The sequence below is a fragment of the Mchenga conophoros genome, linkage group LG4 (genome assembly GCF_057382185.1).
Source record: "Mchenga conophoros isolate Kocher_MC1m ecotype Shallow Benthic linkage group LG4, M_conophoros_male_GT1.1, whole genome shotgun sequence".
Lineage (NCBI taxonomy): Eukaryota > Metazoa > Chordata > Actinopteri > Cichliformes > Cichlidae > Mchenga > Mchenga conophoros.
In genome coordinates, this window is record NC_140529.1 from 26,525,874 (window position 1) to 26,553,853 (window position 27,980).

The 27,980-nt window shown below is 39.7% G+C and overlaps 2 protein-coding genes and 1 long non-coding RNA gene across 5 annotated transcripts; 1 reads left to right on the forward strand and 2 right to left on the reverse strand.

The window, feature by feature from the left end:
• Nucleotides 1–5,385: 5,385 nt before the first annotated feature.
• Nucleotides 5,386–7,970, forward strand: LOC146576217 (uncharacterized). The gene is made up of 3 exons (XR_014892340.1): nucleotides 5,386–5,680; nucleotides 6,466–6,526; nucleotides 7,011–7,970. It is a non-coding gene; the product is annotated as an uncharacterized LOC146576217 (long non-coding RNA).
• Nucleotides 7,971–15,701: 7,731 nt separating this feature from the next.
• On the reverse strand, nucleotides 15,702–22,022 carry LOC146576218 (transmembrane protein 235). 2 transcript variants are annotated; one of them, XM_085271302.1, is made up of 5 exons: nucleotides 21,639–22,022; nucleotides 21,507–21,554; nucleotides 20,530–20,607; nucleotides 19,933–20,070; nucleotides 15,702–16,948 (listed from the first exon to the last, which is right to left on the reverse strand). In XM_085271302.1, the coding sequence occupies exons 1-5, from the start codon at nucleotides 21,688–21,690 to the stop codon at nucleotides 16,704–16,706; spliced, it is 561 nt and encodes a 186-aa protein (XP_085127428.1). In that variant the 5' UTR covers nucleotides 21,691–22,022; the 3' UTR covers nucleotides 15,702–16,703. The 2 variants fall into 2 exon arrangements, with proteins under 2 accessions (XP_085127428.1, XP_085127427.1); XM_085271301.1 differs by having other exon boundaries at nucleotides 21,507–22,022.
• A 3,748-nt stretch (nucleotides 22,023–25,770) lies between these two features.
• On the reverse strand, nucleotides 25,771–27,953 carry LOC146576219 (uncharacterized). 2 transcript variants are annotated; one of them, XM_085272644.1, is made up of 4 exons: nucleotides 27,772–27,953; nucleotides 27,277–27,435; nucleotides 26,858–26,953; nucleotides 25,771–26,447 (listed from the first exon to the last, which is right to left on the reverse strand). In XM_085272644.1, the coding sequence occupies exons 2-4, from the start codon at nucleotides 27,307–27,309 to the stop codon at nucleotides 26,169–26,171; spliced, it is 408 nt and encodes a 135-aa protein (XP_085128770.1). In that variant the 5' UTR covers nucleotides 27,310–27,435; nucleotides 27,772–27,953; the 3' UTR covers nucleotides 25,771–26,168. The 2 variants fall into 2 exon arrangements, with proteins under 2 accessions (XP_085128770.1, XP_085128769.1); XM_085272643.1 differs by having other exon boundaries at nucleotides 27,740–27,953.
• Between the last annotated feature and the right edge of the window lie 27 nt (nucleotides 27,954–27,980).

Sequence of the window (27,980 nt, forward strand, 5' to 3'; positions counted from 1 at the left end):
GACAGAGGAAACGAGGAGAGCGAAAGGTTTCCATAGAACTCTGGTGTGTATGGAGGGCTATAGGGTTGGCAGCACACTAGCAGTGAGCTCATGTTGGTCCATCCGATTTTGGCTAGCCTTTTGCTTCATCTTTGAAAACAGTACAGCAAGCTTGAGCAAGAGCTGTAATGGCTTTTTTGTGGAATTACAGTGGGACCGTCTGGTCAAAGGAACAGGCAGATTGAAAGGCATGTTTTTCAGAATGTTATTGCTGAAGCATTTCTATGGGAACAAACACACATCTCAGCTGAGCCACAGTGAACTCAGCAGACAGAGAAGTGGACAGATGTTATACATGAGTGGACAGAAATAAGTTCTTGGAAACACTGCACCATTGTTTGTTTATTTATCATAAAGTAAGTGACTCAGAGCAGTTTGCAGAGGGAGACGCTGTTCTCTCTGCACACAGCAAAGAGACCATAATGTGAGCCTTTGTTCAGCCACAACACGAAGAGATTAAAAATGGGTCAAAAAGACATTCCATGAAACACTAAACAAAGGATTTTATTTTCTCTTACAAGACACAGGAATTAACATCATCCAAATGAAAACCCCCAGTACAATTTTTTCCCCTCCAAAGAAGCCCGGGTAAAATAGACCAGGATTAACCCCAACCTTGAAGCCAACAGTTTCCAATTCAAAACAGACCCATTTCCCTGTAATTCTCCAAAAAAAGCAGGAAGAGAAAATTTATGTAGGGTCATTTGAGTGCACTAAACATTTATTGCACTTGTTACTGCCATTACACTGCTGGATCAGGTGAACCTGAACTCATCGGTCTAGTACGGTGATGTTTTTTTTCTGAATGTGCATGCAAAATGCAAGGAAGTTGTTCATGCAAAGGAGTCGGGTTAAAAATGACAAGAAGTGTTTGCATAGATTTCAGTGGAGGAAGCTTTTTCCAAAGTGCTGATACCAGACTCTGCACAGAAGTTTTACTGTAATGGAGTAGAATAGCAGGAAACACTGCCAGGGCACACACCCTGCTGGGCCTTACTGGAAGCATGGTGCTATTTGAATAACATGACAAGTGTGACAGCGTATGCCAGCATGGAGTAATTGTGTCATTGGTATGCATGCAAACAATAGTTCGTAACAGATTCCCTTTCAGCTTGTACAGCCCATGCTAGAACAGTACATTGTAGTACATTGCAACACGTGGAAAGTTTGACTTAAGGCTTTCAGTATGAAAAGAAGGCGGTCATGTGTGAATGTGGTACATCCACCCACCAAGTATGAAGGAGCTTATTGATATGTGACAAAATTACAAACTTCGCATAAAGCATCGCAAAGAAAGAAAAGTGCAAAAACACTTAATTTTTATAATGCAACTTCACAAAATTATAAGAAATGTAATAAAATCATTGACGTAAAGCAATAAATAAATAAAGTCTGTATTGCTGCTGAATTTGAGTATACTGAAGGTCTGTTTGACTCTGCTTTTGTGTGGGTAGTGTTTGTATACTGTAACAAGCACAGAGAATGGGGAAATGCTGACACCTAGTGTATAAAAGGATGCTCTTCTACGACCCGGCTCAGTGTGACTGCTGCAGACAGTTTATGGGACCATCTGGATGATTAACTACTCGCCTACAGGCTTAGTGCATGCATAATGAGTTTGTGATAAAGCTTGAGCAAACTTGTGCTCATCACATTGAAGCAACAAGAGCACATCTATTACTACTATTGGGCTTTTTTGCTTCTGTGTTTATGAGCAATCAGTTTTTTTAAACACATTTATTTTTTCATTATTGGTATTATTGTTATTGTCTAATGTGCCCCCTCCGTTCTGAAGGGGACACAGCTACACATTTGTTAATTATTAGTTTGTTGGCCAAGCATTATGATACTCCCATTCCTTAGTTATGGCGCAGTAGGCTCAGGCTGCTGTTTGGCTTCCCATGATGCACTGAGCACTTCTTCTCCACCCCCTCTGTGCTTATCCACCACTATGTCATGTTATTAAACTGCACCTCGTCTTTCCTATATTGTATGATTTGTCCTGGTTTCCTAGTGCTAAACTTTTTCATCTCCTCTTTTCTTTTAATCCATCAAATGGTCGGAGCAAATTGATGCCCCTCACAGAACTTGGTTCACCCAGCAGTTTCTTCCGGTTTAACAGGAGTTTTTCCTTCCCACTGTTGCTGAGTGCTTGCTTGGTGTTTCTTTTCATGTTGTATTTTCTTTACTTTACAATGTAAAATACCTCGAGGTAACTGCTGTTGGGAATTGCTGCTATAAAAGTAAAATAAAAAAGGCGACAAACCAGCAGAAAAGTATTTTCCATTCATCAGTTCAGCTCAGTTCTCTGAATTTAAATCTGTTTCCGCTCATTGTTTTGGTTCCGCAACCTTTGACTTTGCTGCTTTAATTCAGTTTCACCCTGGTTTAACTGTACTACAAATACAGCAGAGAGACGTGGAACAGCACAAACAAAGTGGAGACTTTAAGCAATGATGACCTTAACACTCCAAGGTGGACCTCATGGACAGGATGTGCAAGATGCGCTGTTTGTCAGTTTCACAGTATATATGCACCTGTTTTATTATTATTATTATTATCATTATTATTATTATTATTATTATTATTATTATTTATTTTTACCTTGCTGTATTTCCAGAGAGAATAACTGTTGTGTTTACAGAAATTAGAGCTGCTAAATTATTTCATTGATATTAATATTATTAACTCATTCACTGCCATTGACGTCTATAGCCGTCAATTGCAGTGAATGAGTCAATGGGTTTAACTCATTCACTGCCAATGGCTGGCAGTGAATGAGTTAATATGTGGTGATTAGTGCATTTGACAAAGGATAGATTTTCTTAAGATAAGATAAGATAAGATAACCTTTATTAGTCCCACACGTGGGAAATTTGTTTTGTCACAGCAGGAAGTGGACAGTGCAAAAGTTATGACGCAAAAATTAGAATACAATAAGAATAAATACAGTACACAGCTGTACAGAATAGAATAAAATAATATACTATATACAGTAGAATAAAATAGAATAAAAATATACAATAAGATAAAAATAGAATACGAATGCTATATACAACTGAGTAAAAATACAACGATGCCAGAAAGGATTATTGCACTTAGTGTTATTGCACATGTGTGGATGTGTGTGTTTGTTCAGTTAAAGTCTTTGTTGTGGAGTCTGACAGCAGTGGGGAGGAAAGACCTGCGAAATCTCTCCGTCCCACACCGTGGGATTGACTTGTATTTTTGCTAAAACTCTTTTCTGTTTTTTCAGTCTGGCCAAAAGCTATAATCTTCTATTCAGATTTGCTTTTATCTCTAACCTTTTGATTGCCTTGCACAGTTTTCTCTGTCACACAGTGGGATTTAATTACAGCATCTACTGGAGTGATTGCTGCTTATTCCAGTGTATATGTGGGTGTGGGTGTGTGTGTCTGTTTGTGTGTTTGCTTATTTCATTTATTTATTTAGTTAGTTACTTGCACAGACCAAAGCATTGTACATTTATATAAGCAGTGAAAGAAAATGTGGTCAGGAATCAGGTGGTGTCTAGAATCAAATTAAAGACCGCATGCATCATAGTTGATTGGGTTACCATGTCTCTGGCAGGCATGGCGCCATTACAGTGGCTGCAGCTACCCTGCATGATTTTCTAGTCAGCCATGAACATGCTGCCTGGCTCTTGCTGACAATTTACTTTTTGCCCATTTTGCATTATATGTTGGCTTCATTTAACCTTATTAGCCTCCATTGGACTGTTGTTGTTGGCAGTGTGGAACGGCAGCTCCATTGAAGGAAGCTGCACTCTGGAGATAAGACTGTACTCGGCTTTGACAGGAACGATTTGTCTTTGTCCACTGAAGTAAATACTGCACGTTGGGAAATGCTGGGGAGATAGTGGTAAAGGCTGAAGAGAAATAAAGTCATTTGTGCCATGTTCTCCTTATTCCCTCTAAACTCTATTTTTCTCGGGTTGAGGCTGATGGTACTGAGCCGCTTTTTAACCGGGCAGATGCCATCTTACAACTCACTGCAATCATTGTATTCATTGTAGAAATCATACTTTTAGAGTCTTCATCAGACAACTGCCAGTCTTATTACATGAGATTCAGGTCTCTGATGGTGGACCGTGACTTGATGTACCGTTTAAGCCTGATTCCTTTAGAGCTTTTCAACCATCTTTTATACAGCCTTTGATGACTTGTCAACGCATTTGAAGAAAACAATGCTATTAAATCAATTATATACGCTGTCCACTGTTATCATGTCATTTAACATGATGTGAACTGAGGGCTGTACACTATATGACAAATATGGAATAGGTTCAGAGCTGTTATTTAAATGAATCACAGCATGATGCTTGCTTAAATATTTCAGTCATCTCTTATTAACTTTGTACATTAACACTGTAATTAAGGTTAATCTTTCACTATAATATTTTGTCTTACATTCGTCTTCTTCTAGATCCACTAAACATACGGTCATGTGAAAAAGATGATTTTCATCAAGTGTGAGCACCTTTATGAAAGCAGAGGTTTACTGGTGCATTAAGATGTGTGTTAATACACTGCCACAGTCTTCCCAGGAGTGGATGTCCCAGCAAATGTTTATACTCTACAGGCCTCAGTTAGCATGTCAAATGTTAGCATTCATGACAGTACAAATAGAGGAACAGGGATTATTTGGAAGAATTGTCAGGAGAAAGCCTCTACTTTAGAAAAACCATAGCAGCACATCTTAGATTTGCATCTACAAGTTGCATCTGAACAAACAACAAAAGGAGATGTTGCGAAATAAGGCAAAGCACCACATGTGGTGAAAGGCAAAAGTTAGGCCTACCCAAAAGCCAAGTCTGCTTTATTGCAATCAGGATCAGCATTTACAGAAATGCAGTGGTCCAGTCAAGGCCCTCAATCCAAGTGAAATGCTGGGGTGGGGCTTTAAGAGAGCTGTGCATAAACAAATCCTCATAAGCCTCTGAAGCAACATCATAAAGAAGAGTGGGCCAAATTCCTCCACCGTGATATGAGACACTGATAAAGTTGTGCAGAAAGCAATAACTTTAATTTCTTGCTATTAAAAGTGGGTCTACAAGTGAAGCATGGGGTACGCTTAGTTTTGTTCGTGACTTAAATGTGTATGTTGCATGTAGTAAATACACAAAGATAAAGTACATTTGTTTGATTTTACTGTTGATAGTAATTACAGTTACAGAGATACACCCCCAGGTTTAATAGAATGGGTGTTACATGAAATAAAATAGATCCTCACATCACAGAGCTTGTATATAAGAATTTTATTTCAAGCGCAGTACACTGAAAAAAGTCTAACATGCAGTCATTCATTCAATCTAATAAGTGCCATTCAAAACAGAATAAAATCATTGATTTGATTGTGAAACCCTTTCTTTTTGCATTTTAAAATACCACTTTTGATTTGGATGAAACTAAATATCTGTACAAAGGACACAACGCAAAGTTTTTGATTTCTCTCAAAACATATATTTCTTTTCATGTTGAACAGATAATATCTTTAATTTGAGTCAAAGTGATTTGCACTTGAACACGCCCACCAGAAATAGACCGGGACCCATTTTTATTCTGCATGGCTGCTGGAAACATCATGTCACATCTTTGATTAATTTCATCTGAAAATAAACGTAAGTAAAGCCAAGTGTGTTACAAAAGCTTTTATAATTTGTATTGCCAAAATTGCAGAAAATAACCCCATTTAAGCTGGGTCGACAGCCACCCCTAATTTTTGCATGATTGTAGCTGCTAGCTACAAGCTAGCTAGCTATCCGGCGCGACGTTAGAACTGGTTACCAGAAACCGACCATCACAGTCAGGAATGCAAGTTAGGCAAAAAGCCGTTTTTTACCAGTATACTAACTAGCTAGTGTTACCACGATGCATCGGTGGTGGATACAGCTAGCTAGCATAAGTTCATAGTTCATAACATTCATAGTATAACTCCGTGCTCCGCTTCGTTTGAATTTTTCTGGTGAGCGCGCGGTTTCTAGACACAAGCTTGTGTTTGTGCGCGCACGTTTGTCTCTGTCTCTCTTCATATAAATATCTGTGTGTTATGTGTGTGTACACCGAGCGCAAAAGATAATTATTAATGTGCATGATTTAGAGACAGAAATAACACGCCAGCATATAAGATCAATGACATAAGACTAATTCCTTCAATTGACTTTCAGGCGCGGCTCGGAAAAATGTGCATTTTCTGAAGAAATTTTAATTTTAACAGCATTAAATTGACCCTATGCCAAACTTAGTTGCTAATGGCTGGTCTGTAGACTGTTTGGTAAACCTAAATCAAATTATAGTACTAGCTTTTTATAAGGATGTGTATGTCATGTTACGTATTTCTTGGTTTTTCTATGTTATGTGTTTTATAGAGAAGTAACATTATTCTTTTTTTTCTGTATGCTTTCAGAACCACAGATCGCTCCATCCATTCCATGGCTGAAGCATACATTTTCATTTAATCTGAACAGGTATCATTTTGCATTTACACTGCACATCCTTTTTAAACATTTCATAATAATCTAGACCCTCCATCATTATCCTCTCATTCACCTTGCTGATGTGTTGAGGACTTGATAAAAGAATACATGGTATGTCCATATCTGTTCTGTCTCTACATGAGATGCAGTCTCTTGATGTAAATTTGACAACTCTGCTATTAAATGCAATGATTAATGTAGGACAGCAACGATTAATCAACTCATCAAGTTAATATCTTAGGGTTCTGTATTGTTTTCTTTTTTTTCTTGGGCTTTGTGGAACATTTATGAAAATTTTCCACCATTGATTTAATTTAATGATTATGCAATTCACAATCTGATTAGTCAAATAATTGTTCTAATAGTCTGTGACCAAACAACTATCAAAATAGTAGTTTATTATGGTCAAAGATTTATCAGGTGTGCCAGACTTCAGTTCTTCACTTGTACATTTTGTTCCATATTTTACCTCAAGATATCCCAGAAAGATGAAGCTGAGGAAGAGCTGCAGAGTAACCACCATGGCACTCTTCATCTTCAGGGACAACTCAAGCCTCCTACATCAGCGTCGAGACATCGGGATAATCATTGATGGTGTGGAAGTCCTGAATGAGTTGCCTTCTGTGGCAGCTGGAGTGGCAATGGTCTTTGGACTCTGTTATGCTCTTAAAATGGAATATCCACGAGGATTCAGGTTCACCTTTGAGGCTCTTCAAAAGATTATGATGGAGCTTGACTTTAACAAGATGACCTCTAAGATTCGCAAACTTAATTGTGAACTTAACACTGCACAGTAGTGTGTTTGCATGCATGTGTGGATGTGTATGTGCACATGCATGTGCATGTGTGCTTGGTTATTTTCTTGGTTGGCCTGCAGTGGTATTCTACATTCAAAAATTATAAGAACACCCATTTGAAAGGGAGAATTAAGTTGATTTCATTGATACATGTGTAGATTTTTTTTTACATTGTACAGGCACAGTGCACATATAAACATTTCTGAGTACTTGCAAATTGGTTTAAAAAGAGTTTTTATAATGGTTTTATGCCAGTTTTAGACAGGTTGCAGGTTTTATACTGGTTTTCAAAAGGTTGCAGGTTTTATAAAACAAACATTTCTCTAATCATTTCTGCCGTAGCACTAAATCTGTATATTACTAATCCTCTCTATTGATTATAGTTAAAATGGTTTGGAACAATAAATAATTTTGAAATAATTGGTTGGCCAACTGTCTTGTTTTTTATAGGAAATGCAGAGCATTTTTGAACTGAAATAAAATGAAATGTAAAAAATATAGTTTGAATATATGTAAATCAATTACCTGGCTTCAACACAAACATATTAGTTCATGTTAATTTGGTTCGATGTGAATACATTAGGTTGGTTAAATTTCAATATATTAGCTTGGTTCAATAATTAAAATATGGTTCTATGTAAAAAAAAAATCAATTTGGATCAATGCAAAATTTAAAGTTTCAGTCAAGTCTAGTAATATTGTTTATATCAACATAAAAGTATCAGGTCAAATCAAGTGACTCAATTTGGATTCTCTGAAGCCAAATATTTTGGATGTGACAATTGGACATCATTTTTTTTAATTTGAATAGGGTTATTCTTTTTACAGTGTAAACTGATATACCCATACTGGCCATTATAATGCAGTGAGCAGTTTAAATGTAGTGACAAAATACTGGAACAAGGAATCTTTGGGGAAAGGCTACAATTTTAAAGTCTGCCTCGTGTTGTGTAATTTTTATTGCTGGAGTTTTTAGTGCATTAAATTGAAAAAAGTCTCAGTCTTTATGACTATAGTTTGCATCAACTTGAGTCCCCAAACCAGTTTTTCAGTAGTAGCAATTCATCGTTTTCTTCATTTTTACTCTCTTTGTGCCAATGTGCCTTTATCCTAATCCCTCAAGTTTTATCACTTACCTGAGTAGAAGACGTTTTCTTTTTTTCCTAGGGAACAAATGAAAATGAGATCCATGTTTTTTTTCAGTTTCTAAAATTATCCTATTACTTTTGGCGCTGACTGAACAAGGGACAGGTCTAATTAACTTTTCAAGTGGTTCCCTGGTAAGAGAAAACATTCCTCCAGGGATTGAGTCCCTCCTCAGTTTATGAGTCCACTCAATCCTGTGACATCTGCTACATACACCCACTCTCAGTGGCAGCATTAGAATGAAGCAATGCAATGTGGTTAAGGTGTCCAAGGAAGTTACGGATTTAAATTGCGGCCGCAGCAGATGGAGAAGAAAGATGAGGTGAATCAAAATGTGAAGAAAGAAGTGTTGGAGAATTAATCAGCCAGACCCTTTGCTGACCTGCAAACAGAATGCATAAAAAATATGAGGAAATGAGCAGAATCTGCAGCATGATTGATTTCAGCCTGGTTTCCCGGCCACATTATCAGGTACACCTGTGCAGCTCAGTGCATTTAGAACGTAAACATCGGAAAGACGACCTGTGAAGTTCAAACTGAGCATCACAATGGAGAAAAAGGGGGATTTAAGTGGCTTTGGATGCGCATGGTTGTTGATGGCAACAGAGTTTTTCAAAAAAGGTTTGATTTACTCGGATTTTCCTCTAAGATTTACAGAGAATAGTCTGAGAAAGAGAAAACGAGCAGCAGCGTTCTCGGTGAAAATGTCTTGTTGATGTCAGAAGTCAGAAGAGAAAGGCCAGGCTTTTTTGAGCTGAGTGGAAGGCAAGAGGAACTCAAATAACCACTTGTTACAATCAAGGTATGCAAAGCATTACTGAATGCACAACATATCAAACTAGTAAGCAGCTATAGCAGCACCACCAGACCATATCAGCTTTCAACTAAGAACAGGAAACTGAGGGAAGTCATTAAAACTAGACAATAGCAAATTGGAAAAAACGCTGCCTGGTCAGATGAGTCTTGATTTGTGCTTTGTACCAATTTCTTTAATCAGAATTAGAATCAAAATACTTTATTAATCCCCAAGGAAATGATATTTAAACACCACAGCCTACCTGAGTATTGTTGCTCACCATGTCCATCCCTCTTTTTTGCCACACCGTACCCATCTTCTGATGTGCTCCCAGCAGGATAACAGATCAAAAATCATGTTTCACTCTTATAAAAGCACCTCCACAGTCATGAGATCTTAAAACAACAGAGCACCTGGGATGTGGTGAAATGGGAGCTTCATATCATATATATGCGAGCTGGTGTACCTAACAAAGTGGCTGGTTTGTGTTGTATTATATAGCATAGCATACAACTAGTGCATTCCTAAGATTTGAAGGCTGGGCAGTGCCTCTCACTTGTCTCCTCTTCAGGGGTCTGCTATTTTCCCTTAAAATGCACCAAATCAGACTCCACAGTTTGGTGTCTGTGCTGGGGGCCTTTCACTTAACAGCTTGAGGCTGTATATCAAAGAGAGGTCTTTGTTTGGGCACATAAAACATTTTTCTTCCCCTTGTAATTACAGGGGACCCCTGAATGTGATCGATTGTGGTGGCTCAATATCTTTACTCCATGTGAAATGAAAAATAAATAAATAAATAAACACGGTCGTAGCTGCATAATGCCCTTCTTTTCCATCGCAACGGTCGTTTTTAATAGTATGTTATTTTATATTCTTTTTTCTTTGTTTAATGTGTTGACACTTAACAACAGCTGGCAAACCATGGAGGAACATTTACTAATAAAAACACTCTCCTCCAGTCTTGCACGTGTCACAAAAATGGCTTGATACATTTTAAATCTTCCACAGCTGGTTAATTGGACCTTTTTTCACTGTGCGGTTCTCGAATTTGCTTCGTTTCAAGGGCACTCCAGCAGTATGACAATACCCAGTGAGTAAGACTGTTGCTGTGCTTGACTCGTGATGTATTCGCTTTTCTGTAACATTAGAGTGGGTGGAAGATTCATTATAATGATAGACTACAGAAAGAAAGCAATGACTAGAGGCACAACACACTAGTTTCATACAGCATGGGAAATCGATGGATGAAACAGTTTAATTTATGTCTCACAGCTCCTGTCCCCTGTGTGCAACATGGTCTCCTATCTTTCTTTGAATTACTCTTTCTTTAAAATACAGAACTGTTATGGTTGGATTACATTATGTCTGAGTTCCATCCATCCTTTTGCTTCCACTTATCCTTTTCAGGGTCACGGGGGGCGCTGGAGCCTATCCCAGCTCTCATAGGGTGAGAGGCGGGGTACACCCTGGACAGGTCGCCAGTCTGTTGCAGGGCTAACACACAGGGACAGACAACCATTTGTGTTCGCATTTACTCCTATGGGCAACTGCACTCCCCACTAACTGCATGTCCTCCGGTGGGAGGAAGCCGGAGTACCTGGAGGGAACCCAAGCAAACACTGGGAGAACATGCAAACTCCACACAGAAAGACCCTGACCTGATGGTGGAATTGAACTCAGGACCTTCTTGTCACGGGTTGCTCTGAGGATCCACTCGCAGGACTCCGGAGTTGTGTTTTAACAGAGACGGTTTATTCACAAAATCTTCACCAAGTGTATTTACAGACAGTGCGAGGACAGTGCTATATACAAGATGTGAGAGGCGGGGTTCCAGGGCTCCAGGGAAAACAAGGGAATCACACATGCGCTCATGCCAACCTCTCTCCGCTAGTGACCAGTCACCTCTTACACACTCCACACGGAGAAACACGGGGACGGGTCCGGGGAATCTAGAACAGAGAGACAAATGTTAACTTTCTGAGACGGAAGAGTGGGAAACTAGGGCTCGACGTGTACTGACTAGGGTCTCACAACAATCCAGCGTTGAACAGCTGATCTCCTCCTTCTGATATACCAGCTGGTCTGATGAGGCCCAGGTGTGCATGATCCGGGAGGGCGTGGACCGAGGGCGTGAACCCGCCATGAGTTCCGCCCCGGCAAAACAGGGAAGGGGGAGAGAGATGCTGATCAGTGCCTTGCCGATCCCGCAGGCCGTGACACTTCTTGCTCCTTGCTGTGCAGCAACAGTGCTAACCACCGTGCCTGAGTTATCGTGCTATATTTGGGAAATATGTACTATATTATGGAAACTTCACTGTTCACAGCAACAGTAAATAAGGTGTCTTAGTAAGGTGCTGGGCTATCACCTGCTCCCCGATCTGTCTGTGTTTTGTTGACTAACACCTCAGTAGAAAACCTTCCATAGGTGTCAATTTAGGCTGAGATTTGGTGACTGTTTGTGAGGGTTGTAGCACATGATTCACATAATTTCATAAACCTCAAATCATTCAGTGATCTCTCGTGCCCTATAGACAGGTATTGTTAGACAAACCACTCTTATCTGTATAGAAGAGCCTCATTGTGAAATAAAGCTGATTATTCAGAACAATTTTGTGCAGATAGGCAGTGACCCTTACTTCTAATTGGATATGTGGACTGAAACCATCCCAGTAAAATACTTCCTGCATAAATAAGCCCCTGGATCCCCTGAGTAGTGGGTTCAGATGTTTATAATTTCTAAATAGTTGGAACTACATCATATTAGCCAGAAACGTTTGCCAAACTGTGCAGGCATAAACAAAAACACAAGCCTGATTAAACTTGGAAACATGGCCAGAACAGAACTTCAATGACAAGACAAATGTTTACAAAGACACGGCAAATCAATCTCACACAAGGACTTCTTGAATGGGATCAATTTACTGATTGATAATATATTTGAAAGTTTTAGAAAACAGCCTCGCTTTTGATCAAAGAAAGCGTTTCTGTTAGAAAAAAAATGGATTCTTAAAACTCAATGCCTAAAGGTTGTCTAAGACAAAATTATTGCACTCTGTCTAGGACAAGGCCGCAACCTGAAGAGTAATGGATTCGCACCAGCTTTGGCGTTCTTCTGCCAGTGCGGATTGAATTATTATGTTCCATAAAAGTTTAATGGAATTTCAGCAGCCCTAATATATAAAAGAGGGTTGCAAGACTGAGCCACTGTGCTTTGGTCCCCCTTTTATAGCTTTCTGCTCTCTGTATCATCTGAAACTGGTCCAGTAGCTGCTAAACAAACAGCTGAGTGGACACAATGTTTCATGGTTTGGGTTTTGATTGACTCGCCGACGCACATGAGATCATGTTGCAAATCACATTTAGGCAAACGCAAGCACACATTTTAATGCTTAAGCATCTATCTCTGTCATGAGCACCCTTAGCGAAGCCTTCTGCCCTCCTTTACCCATTAGAGTGCTGAGCTGTATAATTTTGAAGTGTGTTTAATGCAGGTCCATATCCTGGGGTTGAAAATTCCACTTACAAAACTATTAGCCAAAATTGCATTTTATGTTATGGCCATCACTTTTTTTCCTTGTGCCACAGTTTATGAAAGCAACCAGTGGAAGACCCTTATTATCAGGTACCCTATAGTTATGTTGAAGGTAGGCTGCTAAAAGCTGAGGATGTGCAGTATAATGAATAGTCTTTAGAGTTTTCTTTCAGATAGTTCAGGTTGTTTTATGCATTCGATTTTTTACTGTAAACACATTTTCTCTTTGAACAAAAATGAAGCTTTTTAACCTGTATGGTTTATATTTCTTTGCAATGTATCAATACTGGGAACGTGTCTATAAAAAAATTAGCAGAGCAGCAGAAGGTCCTTAAGGTCCTCACCAGGATCAATATCTGTTTCAGGAGCACCAGAGCCCTGCAAAACAAGCTTCAGCAGGGCACTGGTGTGAATGTCTCTGACCGGTCAATCAAAAACTGACTTCACGAGGTTGGCCTGAGCGCCTGACATCACCTTGTGGGCCCTATACGCTGCCCAGTATCCCGGAGTCTATTTGGGCTTGCAGCAGAGGTTACCAGAATTTGCAGGTCCATCACTGGTACCCTATTCTTTTCACAGATGAGAGCAGGTTCGTCCTGAGCACATGTGACAGACGTGAATGGGTCCGAAGAAGCTGTGGAGAACATTGTGATCTTCTCCATCTTCTCATTGTGATCTGTAGTCACACATCTGTCTGTTTCCCAGGTGTTGGCGGCTAATCTAAGCTTTACATCCCTTCCACTTTCCCACGTTTCGAGCTGATTGTGACATCACTGGTCTAGTCCAATCAGCTTTCTGGTGGCCTCCTTCGGGCCAATCAGCCTTCATGCCGTGTACTTTAAATCTCACTGTGCATCTGTAATTCTTCCTTGCAGATGCCTTGATGAAACCAATCTTCTCCACATCACCCCCTCTCCCGTCACTCAGGCTCAATTCAAGTCTCCATCTTTATCTCCACCAGCATCTAGACTCTGTTGGTGGGAATGTCACAACTCCCATTCTGCTGTGACGGGCTCTGGGACTTTAACCGCAAACTGAATTCTGTAAACCATGTTCAATTCCTTCTAACAATCTCTTCTTATTGAACTGCCTGTAGCATTGTTCAGTGTGACCAGTTTGGTGGTGGATCAGTGATGGTCTGGCGAGGCACCTTGACCTCTATTAGGTACCAGAATGAAATCCTTAAACGTATTATCAGGCCCTGCGTTGGTGCAGTGGGTCCTTAGTTCTTCCTGGCCTCATGCGGCAGTTCCTTAAGGATGAAGGAATTGATACCCTTGACCGGCCTCCACGCTCACCTGAACTAAATCCAATATAACAACTTTGGACATTATGCTTCAGTCCATCCGACGCTGCCAGGTGGTACCTCAAACAGTGCAGGAGCTCAGTGATGCCCTGGTCCAGATTTTGGAGGAGACCACCCCTCTCCCAGGGCACCATCCGTTGTCTCATTAGGACTCATTGTCCGGCACATGGGGGCCACACAAACTACTGAGTACCATTTTGAGTTGCGAGCTTGGTGCATCTATTTTTTCTACTTTTTTTTTTTTGGGATGTCTTTGCATTTAGCCCTGTGTAGGTTGAGAATAATCATTTTACATCAAAGTCAGTGGTATCCTTTTGTTGCTAACACAGTACTCGTGGCTCCAGATGATACATATCAGTATTGATATCCAGAATGATTTTTTTTTGTCTAGTGAGATCTGATGTGTTTGCATAATCGTCCTTTATTTCTTTTTTGAGCAGTGTATTATTTCTGCTGTTCCAGCAATTATCAAAGTAAATGTTAGTAAAGTACTAACTATCCTGAGTCTGTGTTATATAATCATAACCAATTACACAGAGATTTGACTCTGCAAGGATCCTTTGCATATGAATGAATGCATCTTTTATGGACAGCAGCGTTGCAGCATATTGTTCAGGCATCTCTGAATTCCTCTGAGGCCATCTCTATATCCAGTAGTTTTTTTTCCCTCTCCCCACACTCTTCCTTTTCTGTCTGGGGGCTTCATTTATATTCACAGACTCTACCAAAAGAAACCAGATGCCCACATTCTAGTAACTTCAAGACAAAAAAAAAAAAAAAAAAAAAGAAAGACGTAAAATGCTTGAGAAGATTTTGAACTTTTTTGGAGAGTGTGTCCTCAGCAAAGATGGACAGCATTAATTATATTTAAACTATAGTGGTGAACGATTTGGCATATATAGATGTTTATTGTGCTTTTTTTGAAGGTACACTAACAGGAAAGTCAAGATTTTAAAGCTCACCTATAATCATGTCGCCTTTATGCCACCTGACATGCCAACAATAGTTTTGATTACACTGTATTTCTTTCCTTTGAAATAACCCATTGCAAAAGAGTCTAACAAAGCAGAGTCCAGCAAGCAGTCTTGCTGGTTCTGGTTGAGCATGAGCACTCTTTAGAAACAGGCCACATTTCATTCAGGATGGAAGTTTTTTTCCAAGATCAGCTTGGCTCCACCAACTCCTGACAGATGACATACTCAGGCTGAGGGGTGCCCTTCATCCCTGCTCCAGATGAAGCCATAAGGAGCCTCTACTGTGTTACTTACAGTTTTCTTTGGCCCTACTGGTGTTCAGTTGTGATTTACTCCGCACAAGAAAGTGATCAAATTTCCTCACAACAACAGTTGCGGCTTTAAATAATCAAACTGTCACAAATCGTCACACATTTGTGAAATTTTATTCAAATCACAGGTAATATTCTCCTTTTTAATTCTGTTTGCAAGTTATATGAAACATCAATCTGGCTTTTCTGCCACAGCTGCTCAGTTATGAAAACATAAGGTCTGTTATGAATGCTTTTAAAAAAAAAAAAAAAAAAAAAAAAAAAAGACGACGACATCATAAAGTCTTACAGCAAATGCTTAATATTGTGTTTTTCACAGTGTTCACTTTATTTGAATTACAGAGAAAAGTCTTTCCAGAACAGACAGAATCTCACAATATTGAGTCATTGGCGACAGTAAAGCAGGCAGCGACACATGCACATATTCTTTACTGCTGAAAATAACTTGCAGTTGCCCCAGGAGTGCATTTATCTTTAACCTCATTTCCATGATTAATGTAAGGACTGGTGGGTTAGCTACAGAAGTGTTTCACACAGACGCACAAACTAACATTTAGATGTTGCTGTAGTCAAACTCTCAGCACCAAATGACTTGACGTCTGCATCATTTCTTTGGAGGTTTTAAAAAGCTGTGCAATGCAAATTTCCCCTGGCATTTGGAGAAACGGTGTAGCAGTAATTCTTTTATAAAGTATTAGAAAGGATAGAAACTACAGTCTGATACCGTCTAGTCTCCCGGGTGGCTTTTTAATGCCTGGTGGTTTACTTTTGCAGAATCAGCAGCGTTTCCACTTGAATGAAGTACTTAACATTACTGATGCACACATGCTTAAATACACTAAACCATATTCGAGTCCTCTCAAGTCTTATCGAGCATGCATCAAACCAATTAAACCATAAAATATAACTGGTCCTTTGCTTAAAGCTTTAACTTACCAAATTATACAGCACCGAGCCTGAAACATGTGAACACATTTAAAAAAAATAAATAAGAAAATAAAACTGCCAATCTTTACAGTAACTACTCGGAAGAGTAAGCTTAGTTTTCATGTCTGGGTTTGATTTACTCTACAACATCACGGTCTACAAGGACAGTATGTCACAGCTAGCCTCTGAAAACAATGATGAAGCAGATGTTCAAGAGCTTCTGTATCTACAGTTGCAGTTTTGTAAAGCCAGCTTGCAGAATGGTTTATCTTCTTGGCCCCTGGCCTGTGTGACCAACTGTTTTAGTCAAATAAATAAAATCAAGTCGATAAAAATTGAAGATTTCTGTAGTTTCACTCAGAAACCAGAATGTGCGACTCTATAACATGGCAATGGCTACACCAGAGTCATAATGTCCCTTCATTTGTGTTATTCTGGCAGCCAGCATGAGCAGCAGGCCTGTTGCCACCTCCAGGCTGTAGGAGAGCCAGGCTGTGGCTAATGACCAGCCAAACGACACGTTCACATAGACGAGATTCTCTGGGGGCACAGTTCGCTGGAACTCCTCCATGGCCTGATTGGAGTATTTGATGTAGACGCTAACCCCAGACAAGGTGAAAAGACCTGATGAAGCACAGACAGACAGCTCATCAACTCAAAGGCCTTATTAGACTTTAACACATTCCCTTTTTAGCTGCAACAGAGAAACAGATCTATCAGTGGGAAAGAAAATTACAAAGCGCTTGAGCACTATGATCACCTTTATGCATCACACTTAATCGGCTTTTACAGTTAGGTCATTACAGTAATGACACATTGATGAGCAAATAATACTTCCCCCCAACGCATGCTTTGCTCAGTAGACTGTTTAAGATAATATAGACATAAACGCGCTCACGTGTACCAATTTAAAGCGCCGGCCAATTCAAATCAGTCTCAGGAAACGTGCCCACAAAGGCGGCTCCAAATTTAGTCTGGCCTTAAGTGTGCTTCTAATATTTTTTGATTTCTTGTGTTCCCAAACGGACAGATGAAATGTCCCACATAACAATTGCCACAGAGGCGAGCCGACAAGAATAACATCATTAAACGTCAACCTCAAAACATTGAGCCATTAAATAAGCAATTCAGGTCGACCTTTAGTCAGACTCATAGGGAGGAAAAACCAGTCTGAGCAGTCGTCAATTGCAATTAAATCTAGTTAATTACTGATGATTTAAATGCAGAAGAAAAAACCCCAAAACAAATAAAGAGTCACAGCTGTGGTCTTCCTTTGCATGTACTGTGGTTAATTTGCACATCAGCAAAAAGAAAGTGTGTGCATTTCCCAAGTACAGTACATTATCTGTGCAACACTTTATGTGAGACTCATGCTGTTACACCGCTGATGCCACGCTAGGAATTTACTAAACATCTGTTGAGCTTACTTGACAAAGCAATACTAATTAAAATACCACCATGTGAATGAAGTGAATGTATTTTTTTTTTTTTTTTTTTTTAAACCTTGAGCTGAACAGCTAAAGAAGGACATTATTACATATTTCCCGAGATAGAAATGTCAGCTTTGCTATAGCTCATATTTATAACAGGTTGCCCCCCGCCGAAAAATCCAAAGAGATTCATCAGTGCTGCAGTATGTGGTGCGAGTGGGATTACGAAGACCTTCACCAAAATATCAAACTTAAAATACGTAGTTACTGCGAATGCACCGCATAAGGGGGGAAAGCACAATAACACAGACATCCATTATGCCCGCTTTCTTTTCTTTTATATGATCAGTAGTTTTGAAAGTGGCAGAGCTTAGTGCTTGCGGGTCTCCTGGAGTACACACGTGGAGAGGACATTCGATAGAAAGCATTAAATTATCTCTGTTTCTATGTGACACTGGAGGTTGAGCATGTCAGCAGAGATGGCACACTGTATAATAAGTCCTATGTCTGTCACAGATTTGCGCATTTACCCTCAATTTCAACCAAATAGAGATTCAATCTCATTCCACTTGAGTTCAGACCTAATCAAATGGATTCTTTGATGGATATTTATGGCAGCTGCTCAACAGCTGAACCCTTCACTAGAGGGGGAAAAAAACCCAAAAAAACCCAAAAAACCCCAAAAAACCCCATTTGTGTTACAGTATTGATGACAAAAGCAGGCCCTTCCACTGCCATTTAAAGGAGGAGGGGAAAAAAAAAAAAAAAAAAAGCAGAGCACGTGTGATTTGTGCGTGATTATGACACATTTGCACTTACATTTTTAGGAGAGCGTTTCTGATTTGACTCTTAATAAGAGCAACTTTCTGCGTAATAGAATTTATCGCAACCAATTCCTGCAAAAAAGGACAGATGGAAAATGACATCAGAAAGTGCCCACTGGTAATTCCAGGAGGAAGTCTGACTGCATCTTTCAATCAATGACAAGCTCTTCAGTAAATTTGAGCCACTTCATTGTGATCAACAATCAGCCTCCATGCTGCAATCAATTACGTCAGTCTCCATGCTGAGAATGTTTGGTGGTATGGTTTCTAAAATTATGTTCATGCTCACCAGGAACCAGCTTGCAATTCTGATTAATTTAATGCAAATGTGACAGGGAAACACTGAAGCTGTTTTCACACATCACCCCCCCCCCCCCCCCCCCCCCCCCCCCCACCTTTACAAACTGTGTTAGGAGAATCAAGTCGGTACGCCGCCCAAAGTTATAATTAATGCTCTTGCAACTGGGAGTTGTAGAGATGTGCTGTCTGGATAGAGCGGACAACAAACAGGACTCACTAGCTATCAATCCACCAAACAATTACTCGTACTATTCTCGGGTGGGTTCAATTCGACATGCCAGACTTCACTGTCAGGGATGTCGAGTTAAAGAGCATTTAGCACCCGATTAAGTTGGGTTGGACATACTAGTTTTATTCCCACCAAACACTTCAACATGGTAGAGCTCAGTGAATATGTTCTTTTAGCACGTGGCGCCTCAAATGATGCCGTCATACCACCTCTCACTGTGCCATTATGTCTGCATCTGAATGGAGATAGTCACGCTGTTTATCGTTTATTCACAAAATCTAAGGAACAGACCGAAAGGAGAGAGAAGTGCTGCTCACAGCAGTCCAAAAGTGCTCTGTGCCTTGGATCCTTATTTTCACCATTAAATCCCCATCTTCACCACTCTAATAACAGTCTGTGTGAAAAGATCATTACCTAACTCAACTCAATTAAGCTGAATGGGATTTTTAATGTCCGCACAGAGATATTTAATACGTTGCTGCCGATTCGTCTTCTTCAAGATAAAATATTTACATAACTACAATCACCGTTTTCTCATTGGCCATCGGCCAGCTCAAGCACACAGTTTATGTCTATAAAGGCTGAAATTAGATACTACTGGAGCCTCTACTCACAACCAAATCCGATGTGAGAGAGAACAGCTGAAAACGCGCTTCTCAGGGTCTCTTAGATGCACGCGCAACGTACCTGTAAGACCACGATGTGTCGCCCACGTGCGTTTTCACGTTTGCTGTGCGTCTTGCACGCCGACATAAACAAGCAAGAGCACACGGTGTGAATCCGGGCTCAGAAAAAGAAAACAAAGGGAATTCTGTGGGGACTTACTGCAGAGGAGAAAGTAGGATGCTGACGCAGCCAGCAACTTTGGACTGGAGGCCAATGAGCTGACAAGTCCAAAGATCCAGCCAAACACCAGGAGGACGAGGCTGAGAGGCAACAAAATGACCACTACTTTGTGCAAGCCTGCAAACACACACATTTGAAAAAAATATAAATATATATATTTTTTTTTTTAAATCAGCGATTTTCCAATTGACTCCCATCATCCAGGGTCCTGCTGATTTTTTGTTCCCATTGTCAGTACTGAAATCAACTAGCAGAGACTCCATTGAGTTCTTCTCCCACAGTGGACAGTTTATTACTGCATTTTATTTGTCAACGTTGCAAGCAGAAGTGTTCCTGAAAACCCTAACAAAACTGATTTTATCTAGTAAGCGCAGTTACAAAAGCACACTTGGAGGGAAAAAAACCCCAATCTCGTCATGTTAATTTGCAGGATGTGATTAATTGCATAGCATATCTTGCAAATGCAGATGTTTTGGGCTTCCAATCAGACCTCTAATCCTTACTGCCAAGAACATACTCCCGTGTGGCTACCATTATCATTTTAAAATGCATCACTTGATCAAGGAACCCACTCACCGACAAGGTGCCTTTCTGCCTCTGTCAGGTTGGACATATTTGCTGTGAAAGAGGGGGTGACTGAACTCCAGTTTGCTCCTGAAAATGTCAAATGAAAAGGTTACACATGACAGGACCAGTGGCAGAGCCCTGGGGACTTTGCAAAATTGCTCTTAGATGTGAAAAAATGTGGTATTAAGTGTGGGAATAGTAGACAATATTAGAAAATAAATAATAGTTTCCCTTTTTGCTAGGGAATCTCCAGGTGAGCACTGCCTGATTAGTTTCATGTTGGATCATTACTTGGCATTTATTGCATGAACTGTGGGTGCCGCCCGAAACAAATAGAACACATTTGGGACCTCAAGCTGGAAGCACAATATATTGCAGCTGTGCCAAAACCATCCTTCACAAGCTCTCCTTGGTCTCCTGTGTGTTCTCCTGCAGGTGGCTGCAGAAACTGGTATGTGTGGGGTAAAAGTTGCTACTGTTAAAAGCCATTTTCCTACCCAAACTGTATTCCACAATTAGAACATTTCAGGCTTCATTTCACTGCATGAGAATTGAATTTCTGTGGATTCAAGGTAATGTTGCAAGAATTTGAGTAGTCCGTCATTTAGAATATCCCCATGCTTCTCATTTCCAATATAAAGGCACTGGGATATCAGCTTCTCCGTGCATCAAGTTCACCTAAGATTAGACCAATGAGGATTAAATGAGGGACTGCTGTTGATCCATCAGAAACTAAAGACAATGTTAAACCTCTGCAGCACTGCATGTAACCAACTAGAGTGAAATCAAGGGATTTATTAGTGTGCCAATTTGAAATCTGCACAAATCAGAATAAACTTTTATAATTTTTTGAGGAGGCTTCTCAAAATTACCTCTGTGAGACGCAGGTCAAAAGTTATGCGAATATGATGGCTGATTTTTAACAAGTCGCACAGCTGTAAAGACCCCAATAACAGCTCATTAAAGATGAAGTTAAACTGACATACCTTCAATAATTCTCCACAGTCCAGAATGGGAACTCAGGTCATCTGAACCTGTGTAGTTGGGTTTGTTCACATCAATTATGTACCAATAATCAGTCCCAATCGCTACGGCGAGGAAGCAAAAACTGAGCAAACCTGTAAGCCCAGCCGATAGAACCACCGGTCCGTACTTCATCGTGCAGCCCATATAAAGCACAGTTTCTCGTCAATGGGAAGATTTTTCCTTTCTTTATTGTTGTAAAATGGGATCTTCAACGACACGCCAATATTTCAGATGCGTAAAAGCGCTCCAGCTAAATCCTTCTCCGCAAAGTGCCAGCTCCCCATCCACAAATATAGTTCTAGAGCAAAATAAACAAATTAATAAAAGAAATCCGGCTCGGCAATGTCAAACAAAAAATGCAAAGCGAGACAAATTAGACGAAAAAATATTTTTTGTCAGTGCCATCGCATAACACATCGCATAACAGGTAGGGATCCCGGGCGTGTGCATGGTGGCTGTAAGTGCTCCACGATCAATTTAAATTGTCAAAATGCGGGAATATAACAACGCACTTCCGGTGACGATCTCCAAAATAAAACTACATCCGTGGAACGTCGATCGGTAACATTTTGCAATTATATTTTGATTAATATAGATACATGTAATATAATAAAGACAGGACAAAAATATTAATAGAAATTAACGATTTAATAAACAAATAAAGGCTGTTTGAATAGCTGGAGCAACAATAGATGTGTCGAAAAAAAACCACGTGACACACACGTGAGTTTAAGTAGGAAAAAAGGTCTAGAAGGTAGGTGATTAAGCTTTTTTTCAGTGAGACAAAGAAAATGAATTAATGTAACGTCTTCACAACTTAATGACATGATACAAATTAAGCACAGCTGTAAAACAAAATTATGTAAACATGCTATTCACCACTTCAAAGTTTGAATTCACTGCAGCTAGAGGGTTTGGACAAGCATTTCACCCCATTCGTCCTTGTAAAACTGCTCTGGAGCTGTCAGCTTGCACTGGGGATGGTGAATAAAAGGCAATTTTCAAGTCCTGCCACTGTTCTTAATTGGAGTGAGGTTTGGACTCCGACTTGGCCACTGCAGGATGTTTTGAGGCAATTCCCGTGTAGTAGTGATGGCCAAATGAAGCTTTCCGAAGCACTGAAGCTTGTATTGAAAAACGGTTCATTACTCGAAGCTTTTCAACACAGTCCTCTCCGGTGACATCTGGTGGTGAAAATTTTGAAGAGCAGCTTGAATCTGCAAAATAAAACGGACTGCTCAATTATCACTGCTCACTCAAGAGTGGAGTTCTCTCTGATATTGGGCCACCGTTCCGTTGCTTTGAACATGTAATTGGTTTTGTTTTCTCGATTGGGGGGCTGAAAAAAATGTAATGCGTATCTGCGTAATACATTTTGATCAATAAACTTTCCCTATTTAAACATGCACTATGGTGTGGCCTTTCTTTGCTCATAACTCCTTGATGTTGGTAAATACAATAAGTGAGCAATATATATAATATACATATGAGAATGCACAGCACATTATGGAGTATGCCCCTGCTGTGAAGTCCTGCCTCCATCTACTTGTCGTTTAATCACTGGACAGCTGGACAGGTTCATACAAAATATTAGATGAGGCCAATTGTCCTATACATATTTTTGACCTAGGGGTGGGATTGATTGTGAACTGGAAAGGGAAAATGCTTAGGGAGCTGAGTACGGCTGCATCGTCACTGATTTGTAGAATCATTTTGATTCGATACAGGATCCGATTCAATTTGATTGGAATCTGGAAAGTTTTGCCTCAGTCAGAAATATTACAATTCTGATCATTTAACAGTATATATCCATAATTTCGTATCTATTAAAAGAAAGCTGACACATGTGAGACTTAATTAGAGATGTAAACAGAGAGTTATGAAACCTGCAGCTGCAGAAGCCAGCGGGAAAAAAAAGAGGCAAACACAGCGCGGACCCGACGACGCACCAAAATCTGACTCTGACGCGTCGGGTCCGCGCTCTGTGTTCACGTTTGTATGCAGAATCCGTAAACCTGCTCCCAGTTACTGTTTTAGCTGTATGGTGTTTGACGACATGTTGTGAGGTTTAACCTGAGATGCTGGCGTTTCAGGCATAATAACGTTAATTTACAAATCGACACGGGATTTTAATGAATCAATATCACTTTATTCAATTTAGCATGGATTGTAATCAGAAAGGCGATAATCAAAACCCACCCCTAATCAAGAACTTGCAAAGTAAAAACATGCTCTATGTCAGGTAGCCCTTTTGTTATTTACATTTAAAAAGAGGATTAGTGTTACTGTGCGCTGGCTGAGTCTGTTTCTTTTCTTAGAAATAGTTTCTCCTGCCCTGGAGAAAATCCACTTGCATGGAACAGAAGAGGCTGTGGAGTGCAGGAACTACACTGCAAGCTGGTAGATATGCAGGTATTCCTGGGTCCTGCAGACTATCACCTAAAAACAATAAACAAAATGATTTTCTAAACTGTAGCAATGTAATGTACGTATAGTGTCAAATACATTGTTGTAGTCTTCATTAGCTTTAATTCACATGGAAGTGTTCCTAAAGTCATATGCTGTAATGATATTTACATTATGAAAACATGATTTTGGACATTTCAAGTTTTTCACTTCGGCAGATAAAATGAATTGAGCAAAATCAACTCAAAATATTCCCACACGCCAGAACGTCCTCTCTTCCTCGCTGGCTCCATATCTGTCAGTGGAATGATCACCTCTTCGCTCTCTGTCACCATCAACACACTCCACGAATCCCGTGGATGATTCACTTCCTTATATCCGTTTGAATCAGGTACCGAAGCAGTTACGTGCGTAATGAAGCTTCGGACGTCACTGGTCACGTGACTTTTGCCAAACGAAGCAAGCCTCGACACAGTGCTTCTGAACCAGTGTGTTGTTTTTTTCGACACACGCTCCGGAGCGTCAGCTTCAAGCGGGCCATCACTACCGTGTAGCTTTATTGCTTTATGTTGGGCTATCTCACCGGGAAATTCTCTTGTTGTCTGCTGGATTTCCCCCGTTTTCCACCAGAAAACAAAAGAAAATCAGACTTCTTTGCTCTTGCTTTTCGTGCTCATTGCACACCCACGGCTGCAGTCTCATGTCATCCAAATAGTGGTGTAACATATACACTTTCTAATGACCCGGTCGAGTGTAATTGCACACTTCAGGGTAATAGTGTTTCATGGTTAATAAGTGATCCAAGCAAACTGCTTCTTTAAAAAAAAAAAAAAAAATCTACTCTCTAATTAAGAAGACTGAAATGTGAAGTCTGTTCTTATGGCTTAAGGGAGGCTGTGGACGGCATTTTTTTTAAAAGGCACTTTTCTAACAAGGACTTTCATCCTATTAATTCTAAGATTATTAGTCACATTGAATACTCCCTTGTCTTTAGTTAGAACAGCTAAGGAAAGGTAGAAGTACTCATATGGCATGTTTTTCTCAATTTTGGAAATTGGTTTAAAATCTTTAGTTTTTGCATTTACACCCAGGCAGTTAAGGGAAAGATAGATTTGTGTGGGCTGGGAAATAAATCTTAATCAGTGCAGTTTTCAAAGACATCGAACCTTGTCCGGCCTCTTTGTAGTTTAACTGGTTTTCAGCTGTGTCTCCTTGAATGCACCAACTCCAACACGTACACTGTAAAAAAGAAAAAGTTGAGAAAACTTAAAATTTCAAGGCAACATGATGCAAGAGATTTTTGAGTTTTCTCAACTTCTGCCAACTGTAGTTGACTTAACTAATATTTTCATGTTCTGCCAACTTGGATCTACTTGTTCACCTAATTAGGATAATCCTGTAAGTCTAACAAAGAAATTCTGGTTTCAATGCCATGTATTTCTGCCTTCACCAAACAAAGATATTCCTGTTGAATTAACATACAATCATTCCCTCCAAGGCCATGTATTCCTAAATTCACCAAACACAGATATTCTTGTTGAATAATCATACAATTCTTACTCCAGTGAGTTGAAAATTTACCAATATTAATAAAGAAAAATGTATGCTGTTATCGTACTTGAAAAAACACTCAAACAGATATAGAATAAAACAAAGCACAACTGAATGTTATGTAAAAACGTATTTATTTTTTTCAACAGTGCATTCAGTATATTTCAGAAGGTCATGGGCAGTGGGGTGAATTTCTGTAAAAAAGCAAACAAACAGAAAAAAACGTGTTGCCAGTTTCTTTAGGGTGCTTTGAGCACCCCAGCAGAGACATTAAAATTCCAGAGTCCAGACAAAAAGAAAAGTGTCCAGCAGCTTAGTCATTCACGTTCACACCCTGACTGTCCTGTAAAAGCTTAACTTAACTATTGCACACTAAATAGGGTAGTGCAACAAACAATTGCCTTTGTACCCAGACATTGACATTTTACATGGGCTCACTATGATGAACTACAGAAGTCAAAAGTTATTAGAAATGTTACCATCAATGAACAGTGAACTATCAGGTAAAATGAACGATTATATAGAGGGAAATGGGTTGAACTACTGGGTTTTGTTTTGTTTTTTTACATGACTCTACAATGCACTTGAACATGTTTAAGAACAAGTTAAACTCATGTCTGGATTCCCCGTTAACAGTCACAGCAAAAGCTTTGTTTTTAGAGACCTTATGCGCTGTGAGCATCGAGAGCCACCGAGTTCAAAAAAGATGCCCTGAATTGCTTCAAAGGTAAACTCATCTGCTTTGGATAATCAATGTTGAGGGCATACAGAAGGCCAAAGAGGTATGCCAAGGCAGTAGAGAGGTCTGGAATGTTATGTAGCACGATGTCCCCTTCCAACACAACAGCATGTTCTCGCACAGACGTATCGGCATCGTCATCTTGCAGGATGGTGAGGATGGCAACTGATGCACCGTTCAACACTGGTTCCAAAATGTCAGTGTCCTGAAGAGAAGAAAAGTAAAATATGAATTATTGAAAGCTAAGAAAAATTAAAGACAAAATACATTTCTAAAGATCTTAACTTTAACCTCTATACCATGATGCTCATTTGACTCATGGAGGTTTTAAAAAGAAAAAGCTTATTTTCCTTTAATTAACGGCACAATATCTTTCACCAACCAACCTTGTGATGAGTTTTGTACAAAAATATTTTCTGCTGTTGAACACCCGCTAACAATGCCCAGGTGCTCCTCAGCAGAAAAAAAAGCAGCGAGAGTTATGACAACTGCAATCCTCACCATAAAATTATCTGGACTGCACTGAGGAAGTGTACATTTCCATTTTGGATTAAATCATCTTTTAAAAACATCTCATAGCAACTAGTTTTTCTTGCATTACGTTTTTGTACTTACTAAGCACTTCAGGAAAACCTGTGTTGCATCCTCTCCGAGGAAAATGGGCAGGCCTCTCAGTGCTGCTGTCTTTTGGTGGGACACAATGTCAGATGTCTAAAGAGTATTCAGTGGAAAACAGACATTTAAATTAGTATAGTAACGTGGTGTACCTACACACAATGCAAAATCAGAACTCTTATAGTAATGAAAATAAAATACAGATCAGGCCCAGCAACATGTAAAACTTAAAAAAACAAAACACCATTTTAACAATTTTACTTTCTTTTTACAAATTAAATAAAATACCGCCAAATAAAAACAAAGTAATGACTGATGACATTCATTTCCATTGATGTGTTTTGGCTGAAGCCAACATTTTTTTCTGTTATGACAAAGGTATACTCTCTTCTAAAAATGTCAGGTAAAGGAGCACTTACCTGTTCATCAAGTTTATCCAAGATGTCTTCCATCTCCTCACCAAGAGCTCCCTTCTTAGACCGGTATAGTTTCAGCAGGCCAGGCACAAATTTGTCCAGGGATGCATTGAACGTCCCCAGGAGGTCTTTGCTTGTGATCCGATGAAATTCTTCAGATATCTAAACAAGACAATAACCAAAATATTGCCATTTATTCAGCACAGAAAATTTCTGGGTAGCTGCCTTGTACAGTCTGCACCATGTTATATGCCTGACTGTGTTATCAACCGCAAAACCTACTTCAAAAATCTCTCATGAATACACATTTTGCACAGGAATAGAAACACCCTCCACAAAAAACAGTATCAATATGCAAATATATATTATGTTCACACTGAAATGTGAAATTTTTGTGGATTTTTACTATTGAGTGTGACCTTGAGAGGTGTGATCGTAATGCTCCAGGTGTTTTAAATACACATACAAAGTCTGTGTGAATGCATGGCCAATGTGCACCTTGTCCGTGATGAAGGCGGAAATGTTTCAAAAGAGTCTCTTGACTGGAGCTTGTGAATTTGCAAAATCGGCACTGCATGAACTCCACCCCTGAAACACAAGAGACATAGTCAATTTTGCCAAAAGCACTTTTGCAATGGGATAAAACATCCATATCTAACACACAGAAGGAATCCATAGATGCAGGAGCTGAATACATCAACAAGCCA